The sequence below is a fragment of the Ailuropoda melanoleuca genome, chromosome 11, assembly GCF_002007445.2.
Source record: "Ailuropoda melanoleuca isolate Jingjing chromosome 11, ASM200744v2, whole genome shotgun sequence".
Taxonomy (NCBI): domain Eukaryota; kingdom Metazoa; phylum Chordata; class Mammalia; order Carnivora; family Ursidae; genus Ailuropoda; species Ailuropoda melanoleuca.
In genome coordinates, this window is record NC_048228.1 from 89,750,574 (window position 1) to 89,772,102 (window position 21,529).

The 21,529-nt window shown below is 40.4% G+C and overlaps 3 protein-coding genes across 7 annotated transcripts in view; 2 read left to right on the forward strand and 1 right to left on the reverse strand.

The window, feature by feature from the left end:
* The window catches only part of TBC1D19 (TBC1 domain family member 19), a 153,770-nt gene that overhangs the window by 40,216 nt on the left and 92,025 nt on the right, over nt 1-21,529 (reverse strand). For all 5 annotated transcript variants that reach the window (XM_011231146.3, XM_011231144.3, XM_002924299.4 and 2 more), the window contains one exon: nt 20,120-20,182. In XM_011231146.3, coding sequence (XP_011229448.1) covers nt 20,120-20,182 — 63 coding nt within the window. The remainder of the gene's footprint in view (nt 1-20,119; nt 20,183-21,529) is intronic.
* On the forward strand, nt 12,422-12,805 carry LOC100470961 (small ubiquitin-related modifier 2-like). Its single transcript, XM_034671993.1, has one exon. The coding sequence runs from the start codon at nt 12,422-12,424 to the stop codon at nt 12,707-12,709; it is 288 nt and encodes a 95-aa protein (XP_034527884.1). The 3' UTR covers nt 12,710-12,805.
* On the forward strand, nt 14,489-15,904 carry CAR1 (syncytin-Car1). The gene has a single exon (NM_001305590.1). The coding sequence runs from the start codon at nt 14,489-14,491 to the stop codon at nt 15,902-15,904; it is 1,416 nt and encodes a 471-aa protein (NP_001292519.1).

The following is a 21,529-nucleotide window of genomic DNA, read 5'->3' on the forward strand; positions in this document are numbered from 1 at the left end:
TGTAAGGACGTAACAGTTCAATTGTAAATTTGCTATAAAATTTTGTGATTACATAAAGATGACAATTTCGATTAACAAGAAACTAGCAAATTAACTAGAAAGCTCAACTTTGATTACCTACTAATTAAGGGAAAATTGAACTTCATGAGGATAAGGTTATACATGGTTATACATATATATAAGGATACACTTTATTCAGGAGAGCTGTAAGAAACTGCATGTGTAAGTCCCAACTATGGTTTAGATAGAATTACGCCTAAAATGTCCATATATAGCTACAAAAGATTTACTTGAGCCTATAGTTTTCTTCAGTCTCTTGAAAACATATTTATGGTGAGTGTTTCTAAGAAATAGGTTATTTATGTAGTAAAAGCACATAAGAAACAATGGATAGCAACTGGAAATCACTTTAACTTAGAACTATTACACAATTTTTTTTCATTTGCAGCTCTTGCATTTTTATTCAAACCAATTTGGAGAATTTCAAATGATAAATGTTCAAAAATGATTCTTTAAAACACTCTTCCCTGCTTTAAATTTTCATAAATTGTAAGCAAAGTGGCTTACAAGGACTTTGAAATTGGGCAGCCCTAGCCTGAGGTCCTGGTAGCTGTACTGAGCTTGGGCTCTGAGCCTCCTCTTCTCCATCTGTAAAATGGGAATAAATCTACCTTATAGGTAAGAATTAGTTATAAAATACATAAAGTATCTAGAGCAGATCCTGGAACCTAACAGGCAATGCATAAATAAATGACAAACGTGCTGACAATCTCACTTGCAAGGATTGGAGAACACTGGGAGAAAAATAAAAAACAAAGTCTTTTTTTCTGGACTAGTTTCTTGCTTAGGCATGGGCTCTTATCTTCTTACCACATTCTTATAGAGAAAAACATTTACAATCTTTCCCTTCCCTGTCTCCGTGACTTCCAACCTATACATTCTTTCTGTATGACTAATGTGAATTCCTGGAACCACCAAGCTTATAACTACCAAAAACCTGAAAATCCAGTCATTCTTGATTCTTCCATCTCTCTCAACCTGCGTATTTAGCCAGTCACCAAAATCTACCTTTGACAGTTACTTCCTTCCTCCCCCCTTCCCTCCCTTCCTCCTTCCAACAAGTATTTATTGAACACATACTGTGTGGCAGGCACTGTTCAAAATATATTGTATATCACATGGTGAATGCAATGGAAAAAACTAACGCAGACATGAGGGATGATGCACACGCACACACATGTCTATATTGGGAGAAGTGTGCTACTTCCGTTAGCACCTAAAAGTGGTCAGGAAATGAGCCTCAGGTAATAAGGCTTTTGGCAGAAGAAAGCTCCTGGGAGCACATAGGTAAGCCTGGAGTTTAAGGGAGAGATCCAGAAAGTGGGGAGTTGTCAGTACATTGATACAAAGCTGTGAGAATAGATGGGATCACCAAAGGCAAAGACAGAAAGAAAGAAGAGGCCTGAGGACTTATCCTTGGGGTACTCCAGGATAAGACAGGGAGAGGAGGAGAAACCAGCCAAGGTGAATGAGAATGCCAGCTAGTAAGACAGAAGGAAACCCAAAACCACAATATCCTAGAAGATTAAGAGAAGAAAGAGAAGAGGACAAGGACGGGGGATGATTAACCAAATGAGATGAGTAAGATGAGAAGTGAGAACTAACTTGGATTCAGCAATATGAAGTCGCCTGTGACTTTAGTGGAACAGTTGGGCAAAAAAAGTAATAAAGGGAGGATTCAAGAGAGAATAGGAGAAGAGAAATTGAAAACGATATCCACGGATTTTTTTAAAAGACTTTGTTTGAGAGAGAGAGCACAAGCACAGGCTCCTTGCTCATGACCTGAACCAAAGGCAGACTCGTAACCGACCGAGCCACCCAGGAGCCCCAATATCTACTGATTTTTTAAAAAGAAGCTTTGCTGAATAAGGGAACAGAGGAATGGGCTATAGCTGGAAGGAATAGGGATCAAGAAAGATTCATGTTTCAGGGCCCCTGGGTAGCTCAGTCTGACCCAGTCAGTTAAATGTCTGACTTCGTTGGGCTCAAGTCATGATCTCAGTGTCCTGGGATCAAGCCCTGTGTCAGGTTCCCTTGCTGGGCGGGAGTCTGCTTCTTCCTCTCCCTCTGTCCCTCCCCCCGCTCGTGCGCTCTCTCTCTTTCAAATAAATGAATAAATCTTTAAACAAAAAGATTTTTGTTTCATTTTATTTTGCTTTGTTTTTTTGGATGCGGGGAATAACAGCATATTTGTATACTGAGAGGAGCAATCCAATAGATACGGGAAAATTGACAACAGAAAAACTAACAATTCGGGGTGCCTGGGCAGCGCAGTCGTTAAGCGTCTGCCTTCAGCTCAGGGCGTGATCCCAGCGTTCTGGGATCGAGTCCCACATCGGGCCCCTCGGCTGGGAGCCCGCTTCTTCCTCTGCCACTCCCCCTGCTGTGTTCCCTCTCTCGCTGCCTGTCTCTCTGTCACATAAATAAACAAACAAACAAAAAATCTTTAAAAAAAAGAAAAAAGAAAAGAAAAACTAACAATTGCACTGATTCTGAGTACCAAAGTGATGTGAGTTTTAGCGTCCAAATGCAGAGACTGGTTTTATCATAGATCAAAGCAAGGGCAGTTATCCATAACAAGAGGAAAGGAAAGCTGAGTATATGGGTACAGACGCAGGTGGTGGGAGTATGTGGGGTTCTCTTCTCAGAGCTTTGACTTTTTCCGGAAACTGGACTCAAAGCCATCATCTGAAAGAGAAGAGGTGGAGGTGTGCAGAGTCATCGAGGAGAATGGATGCATGACTGCACTAGGGAAATGAAGTAGAATTTCTGGGCAGAACTAACACTCTCTTGAGGTTAGTGGTCATGAATGTAAAGCACAGCTCGTTATCACGGTTGCATGTCTTTGTCCAGTCACATTCAAAAGCATCCTGCTGCCACAGAATTGGTAGAGAATTGTATTTAACCAGTGTTAAAGCTTTGTCAGGTAATTACTACTAGGAAGTGGCAAGAGAGTTGAACATCTATTCAAGAGGAAGTGATTATAATGATAGATCATGGTACTGACATTTCTTTATTTGTTCTCTCTTGTCTACTCCCCCAGACCTCGCTCTCTATCCGGTGCTCATTAACGCTAGCCTCAACACTGGAGCTGTTCACTGCCACCTAAACTAATCTCTCCTCACCAGTCGCTGTATGCATGTGGTTCATGTGCATTTTTGTTTTCCCCATTCTCCTCCTAATTCCTTGCCTTTAAGAACTAGACATTTCTTATAACAATTCTATTCTGAAGTCACCATAAACTGTACTACTCCTAGATTTATGTCTACTTTAACTGTATTTGCATGGAACATTACAAAGACTTATATCAGAGCATTTATCAAATTATAACTATGCATTTGCCTTTCCCCTCATTTTCCACTAAAATGTGAGCTTGATAAAATTATGCGGCACCTAACACAGTGCCTGTAACAGAACATACTCAATATAATACGACATGGATACATGAATAAATGATATTTGATTGTCCCTCGGCCTTTCTTTAACTCCATATAATGGCATTAAAATGTCTGTAAGTATGGAATACTCTAATATGTCAGTACTGCTAAGTATATGCTAGATAAGCCAAGCATAGGATAGAAAATTTGTTACACGGGGCGCCTGGGCGGCTCAGTCAGTGACGCGTCTGCCTTCAGCTCAGGTCATGATCCCGGGTCCTGGGATCGAGCCCCACATCGGGCTCTCTGCTCAGCGGGGAGTCTGCTTCTCCCTCTGTTGGTCCCCCTTGCCGGTGCTCTCTCTCCCTCTCTCTCTCTCAAATAAATAAATAAAATCTTTAAAAAAAAGAAAAAAAAAAAAGAAAATTTGTTACACAACAGAATGAATAAATCCCCATGTCTTCCCTTTACTATATAGGAATTCTTCCTTATGAGTATTTTATACACTTTGGACCACAAGCTAACTTTTATAGGTTGTCATGATGTACTAGAACCCCAAAATGATTAAATCACCCAATTTGCTTCTGTGGAATAAGGAGCATCTTCTGTTTGAACACATTTTAAAACTGACAATTTAAAATTTTCAACATCACAAAGTATTTTTAAGAATTTCATGCAAAATAAAAACTAAAGTTTGGAATACTAAAAAGTTGACCTGTTACTCAAAGCATTATTTGTATAATATTTAGTGCTGTTGCCTATAAAATTAGGTAACTATCACTTGGGAGTAGTGCCTGGCGTATCCTTGTAACATAGGCCCAGATTTCCCTTAAAGAGGGATTACTGGAGGTTTTCTCATCTATCTATCTATGGACACAGCAATGTCACATGCCATCTAACTTTGTAGTCTAGTCTGGTCACAAAACTCAATAAATGGCTTAGGACCCAGGGCATGGCCAGAAACATTAAATTTACTCCATTATCACCAACAATTTCCTCACAGAGCAGTTGTGTAGCTGGGCAGTTCTGCCAAAGGAAAGCCTATAATTAACGATTAAAAAAAAAAAACCAAAATAAAACAAACTATGTCTTCTCTCTCACACACACACATACATACATGCACATATGAGAATAATTTTTTTCCCAGAGAAAAATCAGAATTCAATATCTGACCATAAAATATTATTTTCAATACATACAATTACATATATTTTTAATTTTTACTACATAAAATGAACTTCTTTCTTCTTTAGTCAGACTAATTGTAAAATAAATCATTAAAAGATATGATCATGGAAAGTGTTTCCTTAATAGCTATCTGCATAATTCCCAAAGACAAAGTTTATGTATTATAATTATCCTTTTCTTTATTTTATAGGGATAAAGATTCACATTAAAGCTTATTTAGTATTATTACTTCAGTACTAAAGGTAGCAAAGGCCATGAGATCTGTGACTGAAAAAATTATGTAAAAAAAAAACAACTGGGACTGAAATATTGATAAGAATGGAAAATAAAGGTTAAAGCACTCTCCTACAGTATAACTGTCTGTGATATGAATTAATATCCAATGCTTTACATAAACACCTTAAAACAATTTCAAAACATTTTTTATGTTGTTTTGTCTCCTTAGTTAGAATATAAACCCATCAAAGGTAATATAATTTACATATAATAAAGAGATCAATAAAGATCAATAAATATTTACTGATGATTACTCTGCTTTTCTCAAAGAATACATCCATTGTTCATAAATAATTCTGTTTGTCAGACTTAGTCACTTATAAGTTTTCCAAGTTTATGTGGGAGAGGCAAAAATGAATATGTATCTATATCCCCCCCTTAGCCATAGGGAATATGTTCCAAGATCCCCAGTGGATGCCTGAAACCACAGGTAGTACAGAACCCTATATATATACTTTTTCCTACATATACGTAACTATGATAAAGTTTAATTTATAAATTAGGCATAACAAGAGATTAAGAGCAATAACTAATAATAAAGAAGAACAATTATAACACTAGTCTGTAATAGAAGTTATGTGGATACAGTCTGTCTCTCACAAAATGTCTTGTACTGTACTCAACTTTCTTCTTTCCATAAGGATGTGAGATAACGAAATGCCTACGTGATGAGATGAAGTGCAGGGAATGATGTAGGCATGTGATGGAGCCTTAGGCTACTCTTGACCTTCCGACGACACATAAGAAGGAGGATCATCTGCTTCTGGACCACGGCTGACTGTGGGCAACTGAAACCCGGGAAGGCAAAACTGGATAAGCAGGTGCCATTGTAGCTTCAAGCGTTAATTCTGGAACTTATTTCAAGAAATTGTTACCACTCTCAGTTCAAACGATACCCTTACTGATTCTGTTCACTGAAGGAGGCAGATTTGTTACCTGGCAAGTCCCTTTTACCACCACTAAAAAGCTTTTGTAATTGTAATTAGAAATTGACAATCCTCTTCTCTCCAGTCACCAAAGGGGATGAAATTGTCAACTTTACACTTTCTCTTTACACTTTACCCACACACTGAAGGAGCATCAACATGCTATAAATCATGTCACTTCTGATCTTTAGTTGATATTATAATACATACATATTCATATGTTTAGTGTTGTAACAGTGTCATGTTCAGGATCGAAATAATTAGCACAGGAAGGACCAAAACAATTTAACAAGTCAGTTAAAATTTTTGCCAAGCAGTAGATATTTAGTTTGTTTGGTTTCATTTGTTTTATATCCTTAATATTGAGCAACATTAACTAATCTGTTTCCCTTAGGAGTGAGTTCATAAAAAGGATCTGTCACATCTAGACCTAAACTTGACTTAAGGAAATCTCAAGCCCTGTACAGTGACAGCCAATAATTCCTAAAATTAAGCCTTCAGATTTAAGAAGAAAGCTTCCTTCTCAACAAAGAAAAAAAAAAATCAAACGTCATCAATGAAAAAAATACAATGTTAAGCATTTTCATTCACTATCTACAGCATGGGATGCACTAGGATTAACAATGAGGACCAAAACACTATGGAATTTATATGGGAGAGACAATCATAAAATAATCAAATAAGCCACGATGAGAGCTATAAATAAAAGGCATGACAAGTACTACATAATACTTTAAAAGCACATTTCAGATGGCCATGACCTTGTGTGTGTGTGTGTGTGCGTGTGTGTAGGGAAGCAGGGTGTAGGTCAGGGAAGGTATACGTCAGGAAGAGATATTTTAGCTGAGAGCTGAGGAAAAATAGGAATTTACTTAGGGAAGAGGAGAGGGTCACAGTCTTTCACATCAAAGGAACTGCAGGTCTGATGGCCCTGAGGTACAGAGGCACGCAGGGAACTCGAGGAGTGAAACAATCGGTGTTTGGAACGCACTGCACCAGAGAGTTAAGACAGAGGTAAGCAATGCGGCTGGGGAGGGGGCCAAGCATGGAGGGTCGTGTAGGCCCCATGAGGGATTTTGGTCTTTTTGGTTTTAATCACGCAAGTGGCATGAATTGATTGGTGTTTTTAAAAGACTACTCTGGGCAATCAGATAAGAAAAAGAAAGAAAAGACATCTGAATAGGCAGAAAAAAAAAAGCAAATTGTCTTTATATGTAGATGATATCTTGAGACAAGGAAACTGAAGGGACCCCATGAGAAAAAAGTTTTGTTTTGTTTTTTTTCCTTTACTTCTTTTCCAGCTTCTATTCTTGCTAGGACCTGCACCCCTGCCCTACACATGCCTTAATGTATGTCCTCCTTGTAAGGGATGAAGATTTAATGATTTCTTTGGAGCCTCCAGAATGACAGATACCATCTAAGGAATGCCCAGGTGAGGCCATCATGTGCACACTCCAGACCACTGTCACTAAGCACCCTGACACTAAGACCTTCTGGCTCTAGGGAATAAGTGACTGTGACGGACACCTGGACCCTGTCCTTGCTTTGACCAGTTCCTGGATGCCTGAGAAGACACGTGTACCAGACCATGATGTCAATAAAAACCCAGACCCCAAGCACAGGCTCTCTTGTTTCCTTTCTGAGGCTCCCAGACACTCCATCTGATCTGGTCACTCTCTACTCCTTCAATAAACTCTGCTTTTGCCTCCTGCTGGCTCAAGTTTGATTTCCATCCCGTGTGAAGTCAAGGACCCTCTTGGCTGGTCCTGTGGGACTCCCTCTGGGTCCTCAGACCCAGCTTGCCTGCATCATCTTGGCGACCACAAAGGGACCCGCAGAGGAACATCGGTATCCCAACTTGAGTCTGCGAAGCGCAGCTTGGCTTTCGAGAACTGGTAAGTTCCACCTCTGGGAAACAGAGCTGGTTGAATACTAATGTAATTTTTGTCTCTGTGCTTCTCTGTTTTCTTCCTCCATTCTCCAGGGAGGGAGAGAAACTGGGAAAACTTGTCTGTGAACTTGCTCTTCTTACTCCCCGCTCGCTCTCTGCTCTGAAACTCTTTTTTACTCTGGCTTCCAGACAACTTCAAGGCTGTGAGTTGTCATGACAGACTGAGTCACTCAGCTCTGAAGAAAAGGGACACTTATTCTTTCCCAATGAAAGGTGTTCTTAGGCAACTAAGGACCAAGGGAAGTATCAGAGATTATGTGAGACAGGTGTGGTCCCATAGAAAAACTTCCCCCCAACCATGGTAATTAATTTTTGGCTCACCCAGGGTTGCACACAGAAGGAATGATCATCCTGTGCTTTGAGCCCCCATGGTGGTGTTACACTGCCACTGGGAGAAACTGAGACAGGTAAGTGGGGAAGATAGGCCCGCTGGTGACTCTCTGGGAAGTTCTCCCCATAAGTAGCACATTCGATCCACTACATGCTTTCCCTAGAATAGAGTCTGGACTTCTCTCTCTCTCTTTTCCATTGCCAAGTGGATGTCTCCTCATGGCAATTCTGGGACATTGGAATTATGCTGGGGATTGGTGGCCAATCCGTTAAGAACCAAAACTCTTAGAATAAAGAGTGGCCCTGGTGCCCCCACTTGCACTGGGTTTTCGGCTTATAGGGATGAGATACAGGTCATCTTGTTGGATGAGGGAGGAGAAACGTGGCAAGCTGGAATCTCCTGCACCTTTTGCTCAGTACGCCAGCCCTATCACTCCTCTACACCTATTTCTACCCCTCTGAATTTTCGCCTTTTTCGCCCGTCACTGAGGAATTACATTGTCTGACCGTCGTATTCAGCATTAGCAGGCTTCCCTATCCTTAAGAGATTATCTTTCCTTTTGGTTTCTAGGAAACTCCATGACTTCTATCTGATTCATCTGGCTGGGGCCACTGTGGCCAATGACTCTCTCCTCTGCCTTAGATCTCTGGCATTCTGAACAATATTATCCTAGAATCTTATCCTCCCTTTGTCCCAATCTGACTCCTTGCTTACGGTCCTAAATGGGGGCAAGAGTGAGCATTTCCACGGATTCCCGTTTGTTTGTTACATAATCAGACACATTTATGCTGTAGAAGTTGAAAAAGAAGAAGGTAATATTCTATTGTAATGAGGCTTGGCCCCAGTATCATATTTCTTGGGGGACCAAGAAACCCGGCCTGCAAATGGGACTTTGAATTACAATACCATTTTACAGCTTGGTTTATTTTGTAAGAGGGAAGGGAAATGGAGTGAAGTGCCTTCTGTGTTACCCTTTACGGCCCTGTATCAGGACCCCAAAGGATAATGTAGTTTGCATGGCCCGAGTTCCGAAATCAGTGGAGGCACTTGACATCCTGGAACTGATTTTGATGATTGATCTGACTTGGGGGAAACCTACAGATCTTATTGTCTCATTGCTGCACTGTGGAGGAGGAAATGAGACCATGCACAGTTAAGCCAGTTAATTCGATAAAGTAAGGGAAGAAACTCAAGGAAAGGATGAAAACCCAGCTCTCTTTGGAGGCTCTTTGGTGGAGGCTTTCCAGAAGTATACCAATACAGACCCCAATTCTCCAGAAAGGCAGTCACTGTTGGCTGTGCATTTTATCCTGCAATCTGCAGCAGATATCAGCAGAAAATGACAGAAGGCAACTGGTGGGCCCCAAACTCATATGAACCAATTGTTGGATGTGGCTTTTGCTGTTTTTAATAATAGAGGAAGGGCAGAGAAGGAGGACAGGTTTGTCCAAAATAAATGCCATGCCTAATTTTTGGCCACAGCTTTGGGGAACTCACCACTCCTGGATCCCCGTATATGGAAACCTATGAGGCTGGACTCTGGCAAAGCCAAAATAGAGCCCCTGGCTCACAAAAGGGTGGGTCCCAATCAATGTGCTTTCAGTAAGATGGACAGCCACTGGAAAAAGGATTGTCCCCACCTCAGAAGGAAGGTTGTTCCAGACCCAAAACCTCTGCTGACCAAAATTACAGAGGACTGAAGGGGCCCGAGCTCTCCCTATGGCTTCTCCCAGACATCTCAACATGACATACCAGGAGCCTCAGGCGATCTCTGAAGGGGCAAGTAAGGATATTGAGTTTTTATTGGACACAGGGGCCACTTACTCTGTCCTGACTCAGTCTAATGGGCTTCTCTCCCAGCACTCTTGTACAGTTATTGGAATAGATGGATGGCCACAGGTGAAGACAATTTACTTGTTCACTAGCTTGTGGCATTGGCTGTCTCTTGCTTTCACATAGCTTTCTCCTGATACCTGAATGCCCTACTCCCTTACTGGGGGCAACTTACTTGCTAAGCCACAAACTACCATCCAAAGAGGACTGACAGACCCAAATATAGAGAAAACAAAGTTTATAATGATAATGGGCCTAGCCATACAAGTGGGAAATAACATCTATGTGCCAGACAGTATACTGTCCCATATTACAATCAGAATAATGCCCAATGTATGGGAAACAGAAGTTCCCGGGAGAGCCAATAATATTTCACCCATTTGTTATCTCCCTAAGACCACGTGTAGAATATTCTTGGAAAAGACCAGAGACCCAAAAAGGTATTCGGCCTCTAATTAAGAAATTTTTGAAATATGGGTTATTAACCCTTTGTCAGTCACCCTGTAATATCCCCATTCTACCAGTTAAGAAGCCAAATGGGCAGTGCTGCTTTATCCAGGATTTGAGCGCAATTAATGAGGCTGTGATCCCTATTCATCCTAGAGTCCCTAACCCTTACACTACACTGACACAAGTTCCTCCAGATGCAAACTTATGGTATTAGACTTAAAGGAGGTTTTCTTCTGCATACCAGAACACCCTGACTCCCTATATCTTTTTGCTTTTGAATGGACTGACCCTGATACTTGTGAGACCTCCCAGCTGACCTGGACAGTGCTGCCTCAGGGATTCAGAGACAGCCCACATTTGTTTGGGAAGGCTTTAAAAAGGGAATGGGGGAATTTACAACTGATTAATGGAACTTTATTTCAATATGTGGGTGATATATTGACTGCTAGCCCAACAAAAGAGTATTCTGATGAAAATACAATCATCACCCATAACTTTTTAGGACAATGGGGATAGAGAGTATCTCCCCAGAAAACCCAGACTTCTAAGGAGAAAGTTCAATATCCGGGCGATGTCCTCACTCCAGGGGCACGGACACTGGCCCAGGACAGAAAATCAGCCATACTGAATATTTTAGTGCCACAAGCAAAAAGGCAATTAAGAATCTTCTTAAGCATGTAGGCTTTTGTTGCATTTGGATTCCAGGGTTTAGCCTAATGGCTAAACCCCTTTATAAAGCATTATAAGGAAGTGATTTAGAACCCCTGCAATGGAATGATGACTGCCACCAAGCCTTCAAAGGTATGAAAGAAAAACTGAGCACTGCTCCTGTCTTAGGGCTCCCAAACCTGGAAAAACCTTTCACCTTATACGTGTGAGAAAGGAGAGGAATAACTTTGTGTCTCCCAACTCAAAAACTCAGACCTGTTCCTAGACCAGTAGCTTATTTCTCCAAACATTTAGATATGGTAGCAGAAGGATGGCCAGGATGTTTACAAGCAGTGGCTGTGACTGCCCACGGAGTTGGAGAAGCTAGCATATTAACTCTAGGAAAACATCTGGATGTCACGATCCCACAGCAAGTCCAAGGGGTTTAGAAGCCAAAGGGCATGAATGCTTAACAGGCGAGAGATCACTGAGGTATCGAGCCCTCCTCCTTGACACCCCTGATGTAACTAACCCTCCAGGTGCGTGGAGGCTTAAACCCAGCTCCTCTATTACTTGATGAAGGCAAGCAGGAGCTTCTAATCCACTCCTGTGTGGACACTGTACAACTAGTGTATTCAAATCGGTCTGATTTAAAGGACAAACCTCTGCCCAATCCAGAGGCTGAATGGTTTACGGATGGAAGTAGCTTTACGCATGAGGGAACCAGAAAAATCGGATATGCTATTGTCAGCCTACAGGAAATAACTGAGGCAAAAGCTTTGCCTCCCCATACTTCAGCACAAAAGGCCGAATTAATTGCTTTAATCTGAGCAGTACAACTAGGTAAAGGGTTAAAGTTAAATATATACCCTGACTCCAAATATGGCTTCTTAATATTTCATGCCCATGCAGCCATCTGGAAAAAATGGGTACTATCAAATTCAAACAGCTCCCCTATAAAACGTAAAGGGGAAATGTTAACATTACTAGAGGCTGTAACCTTGTGAGGGGGCAGTTGTACATTGTAAAGCACACCAAACAGACCAAACCATCACGAGTAAAGGAAACGATTTTGCGGACAGAATAGCAATAGGGACAGCAAGGAAGAAAGAGCTTGTTACACAGGTGTTAGCTTCCAGAAGGTCCTCTGCCAGAAGGCAGCCCAAGCTATATTCCCTCTGAAGCTCAATGGGCCTCACAAAAGGGATTTGAAACTGATTGGGACGGTATGTATTAAATAATAAAGATGTACTCCCCAAGGCATTGCAATGGAAAATAATTAAGCCTTCTTCTGCCGCTCCTGGTGCTGCTGGCGCGCTCGCTCAGTGTGGACCTGGCACCGCTTCGGAGAAGCGGCAGCTGAGGAGGCCCGGTGCTCGCCATGGCTGAGGAAAAGCCCAAGGAAGAAGTCCTGACTGAGAACAACAACCATATCCATTTGAAGGTGGCGGGGCAGGATGGTTCTATGGTGTACTTTAAGATTAAGAGGCATACGCTACTCAGTAAGCTGATGAAAGCCTACTGTGAACGACAGGGTCTGCCGGTGACACAGGTCAGGTTCCGCTTCGACGGGCACCCGATCAAGGAAACAGACACGCCAGCACTGCTGGACATGCAGGACGAAGATATAATCGACGTGTTCCAGCAGCAGACAGGAGGCATCCACTGAAACGGGAGCTCGCTGCTTTACTCCAGGACTCTGTTCCTCCCAACCAAGAAGACGTTCTCAGCTGGCAAACCCCAATTCGGTCCCACCACACCCTGATGCCTGCAGTAGAGTTTTCTCCATTCTTTCACTTTCCCCTTTCCCATTCCTTTTTTTTTGACATCAAGTAACTATACATGTGCATAAGCACATTGCCCTTTTTTTTTTTTTTAAACTAAATGGCCAATGGTATGTTTTGATTGACATCAAATGGAGACGGGATGAGGGAAAATACTGGTTCTGTGAGAATACCCCCTTTCTCCACTAGGGGCACACTCAGTCAGCTCTTGTCTTTATATTCCAGCAAGTTGTTTTGCTTTCATGGTTTAACAAAAAAAGAACATAAAAATCTATGCATACCTTGTGTGATTGGAGAATTTTAATGTTTTTCATTTATCATTGCAAAACCAAGGACAATTTTATAACTTTTTTGTATGTAGCTGTTACATGTAAGACGATCCGTCTTTAAGTGGGGATAGATTACTCTAAAAGAAATGAGTCCTACATTGTTTTCCTTTCAAGTCAAGCATCTTGTTGTTTAAATAAACTTCTTGTTTAAAATGAAAAAAAAAAAAAGAAAAATAATTAAGCAAATACATTACTCACTTTGGTAGAGACACTAAGGAAAATCTACTGCAGCAAGTATTTGGAGGAAAGAATCTGGCCAAAACTATAAGAGAAGTACCAGAGTATGTGAGATTTGTATCAGAAATGACCCAGGGTCCCATCCTATGCCTCCCCTCTTAAATAAGCCAGTTCATTATGGAGGCATTTACCACAGGGAAGACTGACAAACTGACCTCACTCAAAAGCCACCCTCTCTGGGATGTAAGTATCTTTTGGCTTATGTGGATACATTGACAGGGTAGGTAGAGGCCTTCCTTATTATGACAGACAGGGCTTTAGATGTTTCTAAGATTTTATTAGTCATACCTAGGTTTGGACTTCTCTGAAGTCTGCAAAGTGATAATGGACCCTCTTTCGCTGCTAAAAATAACACAACAATTATCAGTGACCCTAGGGATCTGCTATCAACTTCATCTCTCATGGAGGCCTCAATCTTCAGGAAAAGTGAACCACAACTTTAAGCGAACTTTGGCAAAACTCTGTTGAGAAACTCATGAAACATGGTATAAGATGTTGCTGATTGCTTTACTAAAAATAAGAGTGGCTCCAAAGGGGAATCTTAAATTGAGCCCCTTTGAAATAACATATGGAAGAACTTTTCTCACTGCAACTTTATGGTTTGCTGAGGAAACCAATCAAATTTTAAAATATATAAACAGTGTGGGTAAAGCACTAGTCTCTCCAAAAGTATGGAAATAAAGTACTTCCGAACCCCACTGAAGACAAGCGGTCTCTGCCAATGCCATCAGGGAGCAAGATACCATTAAAGATATGGAAAAAGGGGTGACCAGAAGATCAGCTTGAACCAAGGTGGGAAGGGCCCTATCAACTTTTACTCAGCACCCCCACAGCAGTAAAACTTAAAGGTATTTTTAGCTAGGATCACTTGTCCAGAATCAAACCTATCTCTCCTGAGTCTCTGCAGGAGCCAACTTCGATACTGCCTCCAAGGGAAGAAGGGGACACATATGCCTGTGAGCCTGTCAACGAATTAAGCTATCTTTTCAAGAAAATACCTGCTGCATGTCTACCTGAAGCTCCTAGCATCCACCCGCGCCTGTGACCCTGAGGAAAAGACTAAAGTTGCTGCTCTGAAGGACCAATAAGTAAGGTTCAATGGTGCTTTTCAAATCTTTCACTTTTCTGAATTTACTCTTTCCTTACCTATATCTAGGAAAAGCTACTGGCTCTAATGTATTTTTGCAGTGGGCTCAACACTACGCTGATAGTTTACAGAAAAGTTCCTGCTGGGTTTGTGGCCTCTTGCCGTTATCCAGCACCTCAGGCCTCCCGTGGTGGGTTTCTCCTTTACAAGGCACAGACTGGCATTACTTACACCAATATATAAAAGATATGGTTTTCCATCCCAATTCAAGCATATATAGGGACATCTCTATCACTAACAAAGATGTTTCTTGTTGGCCTATGGTAAATACTACCTGGAATTCTCCAGGCCATAAAAGACATTTTTCCTACCCCCAGACCACCAAAATCATGACTGAATATGCCAACTCTAAGATTGAAAGTAAAGCATTGTGGGGAACAACTAAGCCTGATAATATGAGAATTACTCAGGATGGTTATTTTCAAGTATGGGATGAATTTATGTGGCTTACTCCTACCATAGGCCAGTTAAACCAGAAAGCTCTTTTATGTTGGGAGCAAAGAAATCATACCTATGATGCCTGGCCTAATAGCACCCGTAAATTAGGATGGCTCTCCCCAGGAGCTTGTACCCATATCATAATTTTACAAGCAACTGATTGGTTTGCTACTGATTGGATAAGACGACCAGGCATCAGATGGTTAGCACCCAATGGAACTCAATGGCTATGTGGCACAAATTTGTGGCCTTGGCTACCCCCTGGATGGATAGGGCGCTGTACCCTGGGCTTTCCCTGGATGCAAGGGACATTGCGTAATAAATTACCAACGCCTGCAAATTATCCCTATCTACTCCATCGCTGGACACGGTCAGTCTTCCACTGGTATGACCACCTATTAGGTATTTTACTGCCCCAACTGGGAATGGAAGACATAATCTGGCACGTAGAGGCCCTTACAAACTATACCACACGCGCCCTTAATGACAGTATGCATGCAATCAGCCTGTTAAATTCTGAAGTTGCATTAATGAGAATGGCTGTATTACAAAATAGGATGGCCTTAGACGTAATAACAGCAGCTCAAGGAGGAACCTGTGCTATCATTAAGTCTGAATGTTGTGTATATATCCCAGATAACTCAGCTAATGTATCTAAACTTTTATCAGACATGCACGTCCAAATTGAAGGAATGTCTGACACCTCTAGTTCCCTCAATGATTGGATTTCATCCTGGTTTAGTGGAAATGGATGGTCTTGGTGGAAAAAACTTCTTTTACTTGCAGTAACAGTAGTTCTGCTAGGGCTCTTTCTTTGCTGTGGGAGCTACTGTTGTTGCATTCTCTGCATGAATATGTCAGAAAAATTAACAGAACGGATATTCTCTAGGAGGCGTTCTATTATCATAAGGCCTCATGAACATCTCTGACGATCTACAAGTAGGGGCCCTTCATTTAATCAAGATTTTTATGCATTCCAATAGGCAGGGTCTACAATCCCTTTCAGCCTGAAGAAGCTACAGAAGATGAGACCTTCGCCCTTCAACACCCCCTAAGAATAGAAGGATGAAAATCCCAAAGCAGGGAATGAGACAGGGAAACCGAAGGGACCCCGTGAGAAAAAAAATGTTGTTTTTTTCCCCCTTTGCTTCTTTTTCCCGCTTCTATTCTTGCTAGAACCTGCACCCTTGCCCTACACATACCTTACTGTATGTCCTCCTCATAAGGGATGAAGAGTTAATGATTTATTTGGAGTCTTCCAGCACAACATACCATCTAAGGAATGACCAGGTGAGGCCATTTTGTGCACATTATAGACCACTGTCACTAAACACCTTCATGCCAAGACCCCCTGGCTCCAGGGAATAATTGACTTATGATGGACACCTGGACCCTGTCTTCATTCTGATCAGTTCCTGGATGCCTGAGAAGACACATGCAGAAGACTGCAATCATCAATAAAAACCTCAGACGCCAAGCAAAGACTCCCTCTTTTCCTTTCTGAGTCGCCCAGATACTCCATCTGTATCTTCTCTCTATACCTTCAATAAACTCTGCTTTCACCTCCTGCTGGCTCATGTTTGACTTCCACCCTGTGGGAAGCCAAGGACCCTCTTGGCTGGTCCAGTGGGACCCCCTCTGAGTTCTCAGACCTGACCCACCTGCATCAAGATGAACTTATACACACAAAAATCCTAAGGACTCCACCAAAAAGCTGCTAGAACTAACTAGTCAACCAATTCAGTAGAGTTGCAGGATATAAAACCAACATCAGAAAACAGTTGCATTTGTTTTTTTAAAAAAGATATTATTTATTTATTTATTTGAGAGAGAGAGAGAAAGAGAGACAGCATGAGAGAGCGGCAGAGGGAGAGAGAAAAGCAGATTCCCTCCTGAGCAGGGAGCCTGAGACAGGGCTCGATCCCAGGACCCTGGGATCATGACATGAGCTGAAGGCAGACACTTAACCGACTGAGCCACCCAGGTGCCGAACAGTTGCATCTCTATACACTAATAACAAAACAGTTTAAAAACAACAATAAAAATAATCCCATTCACAGTAACATCCAAAAGAATAAGATACAAAGGAATAAATCTACCCAAGGAGATGAAAGATCTACACTGATAAGTACAAGACTTTGCTGAAAGAAGATGAAGACAACACAAATGGAAAAAAATATCCCTGTTCATGGATCAGAAGAAATAACATTGTTGAAATGCTGGTATCACCAAAAGCCATCTACAGATTCAATGTAATCCCTATCAAAATTCCAATGGCATTTTTCTTAGAACTAGAAAAACCGATCCTACAACTTGTATAAATGTGAAGGACCCTGGAGAGCTAAAGCAGTCTTGCAAAAGAACAACACTGCTGGAGGCATTACACTTTCTGATTTCCAACTACACTTCAAAGCTACAGTAATCAAAACCATATGGTACTGGCACAGAAACAGACACAGAGACCAATGGAACAGAATCAAGAGCACAGAAACAAACTCCTGCATATACAGTCAACTCATATTTGACAAGGGAGCCAAGAATACTAAATGCAGAAAGGATAGCACTTCAATAAATGGTGCTGGGAAAACCGGATAGTCACATACAGAAGAATGGAATTAGACCCCTATTTTACATCGCTCACAAAAGCAAACTTAAAATGGATTAAAGACTTAAATTTAAGACCTGAACCATAAAACTCCTAGAAGAAAACATGGAGAAAGTCTCCTTGACGTTGGTCTTGGCAGTGATTTCCTGGATATGATGCCAAAAGCACAAGGAACAAAAGCAAAAATAAATAAGTGAGACTACATCAAACATGAGTTTGCTTGCTTACTTGTTTACTGACTTGGTTGGAATATTTTACTGAAGTTCATTTCTCTCACAGTGTGAAGCCTCTGATGTGTGTCAGAGGGCGCAGCCTCGAGTATACAGTCACTCCTCGATAACACAACTTTTAGCAGGCCTCTTTTTAATTGTCTCTCTCTCTGACCTCTCTAAGCTCTCTGCCCCTGTATCCCAACCAGATGTTAGGCTCCACTAACTGCCCGGTGATTGCTCTACTGTTTTCAACAACATTCTCAGGCATACATTGTTCCACGGTCTGATACAATTAAATTTTGAATCCTTTACAGAAGTCATTTTTGAAGCCAGTCTTTGAAATTTGTGACCACCCCAGCAAGGCTCTTCCCAGCTGTGCTTCTCTGGTCTCTGGTAAACTAGTCAGCTTGTAGTTTTAGCTCGTTATTCTTATGAAGCTAATTGCCTCCTCTTAATTGCCTGTCATTAAAATCTCCACTGTTTTAGAGAAGCCCATTAAGCTTGAACTTTCTCACTTTCCATTTAAAGTCAAGTTTTTTGAGGACAGCTTCATTGGTCTCTTATGTCCCGGGACAAAATATCTGAGTCACTGCTCTGGAGATAGGGGTAGGGACTGTGGCCCACTTCTGATTTCTGAGAAGGGCACTGGTTGGGGACAGTAACCTCTGGTGTTCTCAGCTTGCCTCTCCCAGTGAGGAACTGCCACCCTATGAGCAAACTGGGGTGAGGGAAGTGGGGCCCCAGTATTCTCAGCCTAGTGAGAGCAGGTAGAGCATTTGGGGCAGAGGCCTGCCCTATGAGTGAAGGCTAGGTGGAAGAAGGGAGCTTGTGACTTCTTGGCAGCGATATTCTGGAATTTAGCATCTGCAACAAAGAGCTCAAGGATATGAAAAATACTGGCTACCTACAACTTCTGTAGAGCTACCGTAGCCCTTGACTGGAAGTTAGAGGAAAAGGGAACCCTATCGTCTTGGTCACACTCAGATGAACTGTAGCGTCTGTCTTGTTGACCTGGCGGTGAAGGGAGAGAGAGTGTGTCATGGCTCAAGTGCCACAGACTGTTCTTACTGGGATTTAGTAGCTTCTCTTGAATAATTTTCTTTTTTTTCTGATTTGATGTATGACCTTAGGACCATTTTCAGATACTCAAAATGTTTCTGTTTTTCAAATAATTTTCAACAGTTATGGTTTTTCTGCTGGGGATGGTTTCATGCTACCATTCCAAAAGTAATAATATCCACTCAATTTTCTTAAGTTTAGAGGTCATCAGTAAAATAACATTAATACATAAATGAAACATTAACTTTACCTGTATAGTCAAAATTTTACTGATTACTAACAATTAGACACTGGGGTATACATACTGGTGATATAAGTAAATAAACTTTCAGATTTTTGTATTTTCTAAATTTTAATTAATAACTGACTTTACATTAAAAATGGAATTTTACATCTTTACTATTTTTTAAAATGAAAAATTAGTCACATGTGAAATCATTAAAATCCTCTTAAATTTGTTTCTAGGGTTATTTCAAAACTTAATTTTACCCATAAAGGCTTTGGATTTCAGTTCTTCAAATGAATAATTAAACCTTGAGAGATTCTTTTTTAACTTTTTCTTAAACACATGCATACTCCCACCACTATTACCAACTGAAATCTGCTAATCCAAACAGCTGGAACTAATTTATATTCAATCAAGCTGAAATTACTACATGGAAACTAGATATTTTCACCATGACATTTATATTGACACTCAAAATAAAATTATTAATATATATGTGCAATCTTTTAGAAAAGAATATCATCTAGGCAATTCTATATAAAGGACACATTCTCTATTTAAGATAAGATGTTTTAATTTTAGTAGATACTAAAAAGACTTAGGTAAGGACCCAAACATCTACAACATTAGCATATGAAATGATCAAAGAATAATCAAGACACGTCAAACTGACCACAAAACATTAAATTATTTATTCAATACTTTTAATAGAAAAGTGTGTAAAATGCTTTTTCTAAACATCTTGGGATGGCTTAAGAATGAATTTGACACCCAGTTTAAGAATCTGTGCCTATACCTCTCCTGGTCATAGCAAATATGACCAAAAGAAACAGCCCAAACACTCATTTGAGAACTCTTGTTCTCCCACCCAATTCCACATAAGCACAAAAGTTAACCTTATTCTAAACTTAGAATATTTGATAAAGAACAGACATGGCTTAGATTTTAGGAGGATTCAGTTAAAAACAGAGACACTTCCTAAAGTATGCTGAGTTAGAGCGCTTAAAACAAGAACATTATATATTTTGATTTTTCAACTTACCTGATATAAATAATCTTCAAATACAAAATAATAATCATCATTGCTTGCTGTCAACTTCACATCCTATAATTAAAGGTAGAGAGTACTGAAAAGAACCTAAAGGAACATGTCTACAGTACTGACACAAATGCATTATCTAGAAATAATACTGTAATGATTTTACTTATGTATGATTATAAATGTCTCAATTAGATTTCATCACTGCTATAAATTTGCTTGACTAATATATGTGACACATTAAATTGCTCACAACTTATTACTTATTTCAATTTTTCCTTATTACTTATTTCAATTTTTACCTTCTTTTAATCTAATATTTAAGTGTCTTAAAGTTGGAAAAGCAGATGCAATCATAACATTCAGAAGAAACCATAACAAGCTGGCCCCAAATTACTGTTCCAAACTCATCCCCTACTGTTCAAGTTCACATTCTTGCCATTCCCTTGAAATACCAAACATCTTCCACACCACTGTGATTATTCATTTGCAAGTCATTGCATATTACCCAACAATTGTTTATCTTCAAAAAGTCTATAATCTCACCAGCAAGAATACCTATGTAGTAGAAATATGGGAACAATTAGAAAGAAATATTAAAGAAATCCAAGGTAATATTGCTCAATCTACAAATTTCAACCAGGCTGTTGAGCGAAGCAGCAATCAAGGGAGGATGAAATGAATCATGGATGATTTTAGAGGTAGTGAATATGTGCTAAGTCTAGAAAAACTGAAAGACACAAATTAAGAGAAAAGAAAGGGGTCAGTCTAAGTCAGAAGACAATATGGGTAGAGGTAGAGATAATGCATTCTTAATAGGGATGATATTACCTCTAAGGGGGTGAGAATTAGTTCTCCAAAGCCAAAAAATTTTACATATTACAATGGTTTATAGACCTCCAAATCTTACTCTTTGGTATTTAATTTTTTTATACTAGAGAAAAATTAATTTTTCTCTTCAGGGAGCTAATAATGAAGAAAAGGTTGAGAAAAACTGGTATGAACTGCCAGGTCATACTAAGTGGTACAAAACTGTAGAAAGCGTGGCTACAAGGCAACCTTGTGGGGGGGGAAAAACAGAGTCCAGAGAGAACATTTAATAATTTAGCTTAGGGAGGGTTTGGTGATGTTCTAAATTTAGTATTGCCTTGTTCCATCCATTCCTTCAATCACTAACATAATTTTACTTTATTTTCAGTTAAATTAAAAATTAGTCTTTGCCATAGGGAGCTGTAATGAAACTTCAGTAATTTTTTTAAATGCCCATTCCTTCAAAAGCTGATTTTAACATTTGGAGTTGCTCCAGAAAGATCAGCGAAGCTCAACACACACGTCTGGAACAACCAGAGACAGATATCTTCTTAAAAGTACTAATGCTGTGGACAGTCAGGATTGATTCTACTAAAACTTATA